Raw genomic sequence first — 7,681 nt, forward strand, 5'->3', positions numbered from 1 at the left:
TGCCTTGGAAACACGTACTTCTGCTTCGACAAGGTCTTCTACAGGCAAGTCCACGGTACGGCAATGGGTGCCTCCGTCTCAGTGACTGCGGCTAATCTGACGATGGAATGGCTGAAAAATCGTGCGCTCGCTTCCTTCAGTCCCAGGACAAGAGTTTTTCTGCGCTATGTGGACGACTGCTTCTGCGTGATTGGGCGCAGCGCTTTGACTTCGTTCACTGCGCACCTAAACAGTCAGGAAAAGGCCATCCAATTCACAGTAAAAACGGAGGTCGACAATAGCCTCCCATTTTTGGACGTGTTTGTCAGCAGATGCGATGGAGCGCTTTCGTTTAGCGTATACCGGAAGGAAACTCACTCTGGCCGCTACCTTAACTTTCATTCCGTTCATCCGGACGCTCACAAAAGGTCGGTTGTTGCCTCCCTGTTCAACCGTGCGAACCGCATTTGCACCGAAGCAGAAGGCCGTACCACAGACTTGGACCGCGTGCGTGGCGATCTCTCGGCAAGCGGCTATCCCACTTCGTTTTTGAATGCTGTGGAACACCGCCTATCTTATTCCGTCCGACCGGCTAATCCTCGACCAAGAAAACGTGCTGCCATACCCTACGTTCCTGGGATAAGCGAGGCCTTGTCTCGTGTGCTGCGCACTTATGCCGTTGACGTTGCACACGTGCCTGTGTTTAAGCTAAGGCACGCACTCGTGGGCGGTAAGGACAAGCTTCCGAGAGAATCGTTTCCTGGCGTGGTCTACAAGATACCCTGCGCAGATTGCGACTACGCGTACATCGGTGAATCGGGCAACTTCAAACAGAGACTGCGGCAGCATCAGAACGATGTCGAAAAGAAACGAATAGTTTCGAATGCCCTTGCCGAACATACGGATGCAACAGGCCACAAGATTGACTGGGAAAAGTCAAGAGTTATCGGCCAAGAAAGAAACTTGAAATCACGTCTCTATCTAGAGTCGTTGGAGATAAAAAAAAATACGTCACACGCTCAATCGTAGTGAGGGAACCCTCCCCAAGTCGTACACGCGCTGTTTGCGTCACGTGCTCAAGAGTACATAAGCTGCAACGAATTTTCCTTCACCCCATTGTGAACAAGGCTTCCGTAGCGAAGCCGGAACGTCTTTTACTCAGTTTTTAATTTTTTAGCTTTTATTTTGGTCGGTGTCTGTCGTTTTGTTGCTTCATGTTTCATCCCGACCAGACGGGCTTCCGTCGAACCCTGGATTACATCTAGAAATGTGCTGTATATTTTCATGTCAAGCCCCACGCCTAGTTTTGGTTATAATATTTCACATAATTATTCACGTATGGGCTGCACCCCCTTTTTTCTAAACGCGCATCTTGCCACCCATGGTTGTCCAGCACTATTTCCGCTCGGTATCAACACGGTACAGTGGCGTATCATAGCTTCTATGGTTTGATCCAAAGCTCATACTATTTTGGCAGAAAGCTCGACTTCATTCTTGGCGTCCTCATGAAAGTAATTTCCTGGTGTGTCGGGATCGTGCGATCGCGCTTTCTCACGCACTGTATTTCGTAGACAGCTATTGCCACAGCGCAATGACACATTTCACAACTGTTGTGGTATTCTTGTTGTCTACTGTGCTGTAGCGCGGGTAACAACGACAGACGCAGTAGGTGCCAGCAATGGAATAGCGTTTATTGAAGATAGCGTGGCTGCTTTTATTCTCTGTGCATCAGCACGAGCATGCGCACTTCGGGTTGTGATAAACGGGCTTGCGTTGTCGCGATACGGCACTTCCTCCCCCTTAGAAGCCCAGCCTGTCGGGAGGCCTCCTTGTGCGCGTAGAACGCCTCGGAAGTTCTAAGCCCGCCGGTACACTGGAGGTTACTTCTCTGTAAATCTGGGGTGTACCAAGTGATCCGTCTGAAGATGGTTCAGCGTCGTCCACTGCAGAGGGTTGATCACTCTCTGTGACTTGGTTGTCTCCGGGCCGTGTTGCGTCGAATTCTTGCTTTACGTCATCCGCAGCTAGTCGTGGCCGCACTTGGTCCACGTGACGGCGCTGCACCCCTCCTGTGGTGTCCACCGTGACCATACGCCTACCTCTTGTTGACGTCACCGTGCCGGGTAACCATCTCTGGCCAGCGTGATTATACTGCCGTGACCAAACAGGCGCTCCCGGTGAAAAGACTTGTGACAACGGTGCCGGGGGTCTGCTCACCGTGGGATCCCGTGACACCTCTTCCTCTGGAAAATGTGCGCTTAGGCGGGTCCTGGGTTGAAAACCCAGCAACATCTCGGCGGGTGACTTGCCATCTCGAGTCGGTGTTGCCCTGTAGCGTAGCAAGAACTTGGAAATACGATTGAGCAGACTTCCATCCTTATTTTTCTTGATACCTTCTTTAATGGTGCGCACTGCCCGCTCCGCCAATCCATTTGACTGCGGATAGTATGGGGCGGAGGTAACATGACACACATGGTTATCTTTGAAAAATCTTTCAGTCACTGAACTGTTAAATTGTGGCCCATTGTCGGAAACGACTGTATGGGGCAGACCAAAACGCGCGAAGATCCCTCGCAAAACTTCGACTGTAGTTTCTGCACTTGCTGTTTTAAGGGGTACTGCCTCTATCCATTTCGTTTCCGCATCTACCACCACCAAGATCATGTGACCTTCCACAGGCCCTGCATAGTCGATATGCAGGCGAGACCATCGTTTGTTGGTTTTCGGCCAGCTTGAAGGGACCTGTTCCGCTGGCATGGGCCAACATTGCACGCATTGCTGGCAGCTTTGTACCAGCTTCTCTATGTCGTGGTCCAATCCAGGGTACCAAAACATCGTACGGGCCAGGCGCTTCATTGCAGTCATGCCTGGGTGGGTGTCGTGAAGTTCTCTCAGAATAGGTACCCGCTCGGTCTCGGGCAGCACCACACGATGACCCCAGTATATTAGACCTTTACTCACAGTGAGTTCGTATCTGCGGGTGAAGTACGGCTGAAGGCACTGTTGCTCCGGCCCCAGCTGGTATGGCCAACCACGAAGAATCCACGTCTTCACCTGTCGGAGAAGCATGTCCTCGCTCGTGCTGTCTGCCAACTGCTGTGCGCCAAGAGAAAAATCTGTCAAAGCTTGCGCATGTAGCACATATTCGACGGGATCATCTTTACCAGGGTGCCCTTGCTCCGGCAGCGGCAAACGGCTCAAAGCGTCGGCATTCGCGTTCAATGACCCTTTCCGGAATTCTATGTCATACTGATACGCTGATAAAAGGAGCGCCCAACGCTGTATCCTGGCCGCTGCCATCTGTGGAATTGGTTTCTCGGGATGGAACAGCCCTGTCAACGGTTTATGATCCGTTATCAAACAAAATTTATTACCGAAAAGATAGTCTCTGAACCTTGTCACACCGAAAACTAGGGCAAGTGCTTCCTTTTCTAGTTGCGAGTAATTGCGCTCCGCCGGCGTCAAGGTTCTAGAGCGAAAAGCTATGGGATAGTCTTCGCCCTTGATGCGGTGGGACAGCACTGCGCCCAAACCGACCGATGATGCATCGCATTCCAGTCGAAGGGGTTTTCGCGGGTCATAGTGGACAAGAAATTTAGCCTTGCCTAAGGCACCCTTTGCTTCTTGAAATGCGCTGTCCTGCGATGGCCCCATTGCCATAACACCCCCTTTGCCAGCAAGCAATATAAGGGAGCCAGCGTCGTTGACAAGTTGGGCAAGAATTTAGCATAATAAGTAACCAAGCCCAAGAAAGATTTCAGCTGGCTTACCGATGTTGGCTTCGGCGCGGCCAGTACCGCCTCGAGGTTATCTTGCAGAGGATGCAGACCTTTGGCATCGATGCGGTGCCCCAGAAACGACACTTGTGCTTCCCTAAACCGGCACTTGGCTGTGTTCAACTTCAAGTTGTGTTCACGAAGCCGCTGAAACACCTGCCGCAGTACAGATGTGTCGTTTTCCTTCTCCGCCACAATGATGTCGTCGAGGTACACTTGAACATTCGGCAAACCTTGCAAAATCGATTCCATGCGTCGCTGGAACAAGGCGGGGGCTGAAGCAATTCCAAATGCTAGGCGATTGTAGCAGTAAAGGCCCCGGTGTGTGTTGAGTACCGCGATATTTCTAGCTTCGTCGTCCAGCGGCAGCTGATTGTACGCGTTGCGCAGGTCCAGAGTGCTGAAGACTTCGCCTCCAGAAAGCGCCGCAAATATGTCTTCAACTTTGGGCAGGGGATACTGTTCCAAGTGCGACGCCGGATTGACTGTCAATTTGAAATCGCCGCACAATCGTATATCGCCGTTCTTTTTTGCTACCGGCACTACCGGTGTTGCCCAATCTGAAGTGCTTATAGACGAAAGCACTCCGTCTTGTACAAGACGGTCGATCTCGGCTGAAACCTTGGAGCGCATGGCATAAGGCACTGTACTTGCCTTACAGAAACGTGGGCGGACTCCTTCTTTAAGGTGTAATTGAACAGGGGGGCCCTTGCAACAGCCAAGCTTGTTCTCGAAAAGATCGGAAAATTCATCGAGCAGAGGCGCCATCCTGTTATCACGAACAACATTTACACTCGAGGTGGTTCCAGTGTCCCAGAAGGACACACCCGCCTTACGGAAGGACTCTATCGTGTTCCGGCCGCAGAGCAGTGGTCCGTTACATGCCACCACGATTAGCGTGCTGGTCACAACCGTCGATCCAGACTGAACCCTCATGGTTATCTGGCCGACAACTGGCAATGACCCGAGGAAGCATGTCAAGCGCAGCGATGTTTTTTGCAGTGACGGCCACCATCTGCGATGTTTCTTAAATATGTTCTTCGGTATGACGCTGACCGGAGAACCCGTGTCCAGAATCATTCGCAATTTCCGGCCCTGCCATGTCAACTCCTCCTCGAGAGGCTTCAACGTAGCTCTGTCGGCGGAGCTGTGAGCGACAAGAGCCAGCAACATTTCTTCTCCGCTCTCACCTTCCATTTCCTCGACGGCAAAGGCACCACGTTCCCGAGAGCGGCCACTGCTGCAAACCTTTGCCAGATGACCTTTCCTGCCGCAAAGGTGACACTTGGTGTTTCGATGGCGGCACGTGTGTGTCGCGTGGGGACCGCCACAACGCTCACATGAATGGTTGTTCTTTGCAGTGTTCCACTTCGTCCAGGGTCGTCGTCCTCGCTGCGACTGTACCACATTGATGCTGGTTCCCGTGGTCACTGGGTCTGCTTCTCGCATGTCACGGACGTCGCCTAGCGCCTTCTCTGAAGCTATGGCAAATTCTTCTGCCTCCTCAAAAGTTAGCTTCTTCCGTGTTAATAGGCAGCGTCGTGCGTCGTCGTCCCTGATTCCGCATACTATGCGGTCTCGCAGCATACGGTGCAGCGAGTTGCCGAAGTTGCAACTTTCCGCCAGTCTCCGAAGGTCGGCAATGTATTCCCGAACGCTCTCTCCATCCCGTTGCTTACGCATGAAGAATGAAAAACTCGCCGCAATTTCATTAACTTGAGGATTGTAGTGTTCCTCGAGGTATTCAACGACTTCATCGTAGGTCTGGCTGTTAACCGACACGGTTGAAAGGCGCCCTTGCAACATGCGCGCGACATTATCGCTCAATGAAGACACCAGCAGAGCTCGGCGTTTGGCCGCGTCAGTAATTCCATTGCCTTCAAAATAAGCTTCCAGCCGTATCCTGTACGTGCTCCAGCTGCTCACCGTCTCGTCGAAAACCGGTGGGCGAGATGCCATCATTTGATCCTGTCAGTCGCAGACCACGCTCACATGAAATCCCATCCTCGTCGCCACTGCTGTATCGCGGGTAACAACGACAGACGCAGTAGGTGCCAGCAATGGAATAGCGTTTATTGAAGATAGCGTGGCTGCTTTTATTCTCTGTGCATCAGCACGAGCATGCGCACTTCGGGTTGTGATAAACGGGCTTGCGTTGTCGCGATACGGCATACTGCATGAATTTTTTTCTCATAGGACATCATGTGGTAGTTCGTTCATTTCGTACAGATACATACTCGTATTCTATTAATCTGATCTGGGAAGTGGGGAAAATTGCTTGTAAACCAATAATCTTGTCCGTTTCATTACTTTCACGCATATGCAATGATTCGAACAACCTTCCGTGGACCTTTCCCACAATTTAAGTTGTTTCGGTGCTTCATTTTGCCATTAGTATGTAATAGACTGATGAAGTGGCATAAATTTCACATTATGTTGTTCTTTTGAATAATATCTAAACTTGAAGTTCCCTTGTATGCTTAAATGCCTGATGCTTATTTTCATAACAGCGCAAGAAAAAGCATTGAGAAAGACAGAAATGAGAAGAACATGGTGCCGATGGTCAACAGGCAAACATATTTGTGATGCTGCCCCTTTTTATAGCTGACGCACTTATTCATGGCAGATGTTCATAGCCAAAAAAAAAGGAGCAATGCAAGCAAGCAAAGAAAAAGAAAAAGCCACACCAGCAAAGAACACCACTTCACACATTCATCTTCTTCACATATTCATTTTGGTATCAATGATGACAATGGAGGTGGGCTGGAACATCTTGCTTTGTGATTTTTTACTGCGCAATGCTTCCATCATTTTGTGTTGTACTTAATCGAGATGCAGGCTTAAGCGCATGCACCATCTCCAGCTACACAGGTGCACTGTCAAATGCGAGTGCATTGCTGTCTTGGTATTGCATGGGTGTTCATCGCTGTACTTTTTAAAATACCTTCCAGTCTGCCCAATGCATATACACCTGCAGAAGAAAGAAATCCAACTGACAGTCACATGTGTATGTAAAAAAAGCATGGTGGCCTGCATCGTTGAGCGATGTTTTCGTGCTCGCTAAAAACGATATTTGTTCTTGCTAAGAACATCAAATTCCTTCGGTACCTTGCCACGAATATCTTCCAATAATTGGAGAGGCCATGAATGTACAACACCATTACCTTCTTTTTACGCATGGAAACCATAGTGTTGGGCGGAATATTGGCACATATCACTTTCAAATGTTTAACAGTATCTACAAACTTGTGCTTATTAGCTACTCTGGATATCTGGATTTCTTAGGTTTCGTGATCTGTGCTGCGGCACTGAATTCCATCTGGTGGACATGTGATCTTGTGAAGGTTGCTGCTTATTTATGGCTAGGCAATGTTACTTTTAACTAGTTTAGTGCGTGCAAAGCACTACTTCAGGAGTTCCTTCTAGTCATTTCTTCTTCTGAGTTATACAGTTTATCGTTTGTGGTAATAGAGTTCGGCAAGTGTTCTTATTTACAGGCTAACGTTTGGAGTTGCTGTTAAAGTAGAAGTTGAAGTAGAAAAGTTGAGTCTGACATGTGAGATTCAGTCCAACACTGTGTTACTACACGTAAAATGAAGGCAGTGGTGCATAATGTTCATGGCTTCTCCTAATTGAAGGATGTCACGCAAGGTACCGAAAGGACTTGATGTTTTGAACACTCAATGACTTAACTCGCACTTTGCAGGTGTTGACAGGGACATCCAGAGTGAAGCATCACAAAGAGGATTGCCACCACGTTTGTTACGTGCATATGCTCCGCCATCTACGAGATCCATTTCTCTTGCACCTGTATCTACATCAGGCAGACTGGGAGGCGTTTCAATAAGTGCCTTAGCAAACGACCCTACAATATCACGGCAGCAATGTGCTCGCAGTTGACAGAGCACTGCTCGGCCTGTAAATGC

The 7,681-nt window shown here is 49.5% G+C and overlaps 1 protein-coding gene across 1 annotated transcript; it reads right to left on the reverse strand.

Annotated features, from left to right (window-relative positions):
• Positions 1–1,779: 1,779 nt before the first annotated feature.
• On the reverse strand, positions 1,780–5,714 carry LOC119439921 (uncharacterized). The gene is made up of 3 exons (XM_049662670.1): positions 3,750–5,714; positions 2,952–3,075; positions 1,780–2,306 (listed from the first exon to the last, which is right to left on the reverse strand). The coding sequence occupies exons 1-3, from the start codon at positions 5,712–5,714 to the stop codon at positions 1,780–1,782; spliced, it is 2,616 nt and encodes an 871-aa protein (XP_049518627.1).
• Between the last annotated feature and the right edge of the window lie 1,967 nt (positions 5,715–7,681).

The sequence above is a fragment of the Dermacentor silvarum genome, chromosome 2 (assembly GCF_013339745.2).
Source record: "Dermacentor silvarum isolate Dsil-2018 chromosome 2, BIME_Dsil_1.4, whole genome shotgun sequence".
NCBI lineage: Eukaryota > Metazoa > Arthropoda > Arachnida > Ixodida > Ixodidae > Dermacentor > Dermacentor silvarum.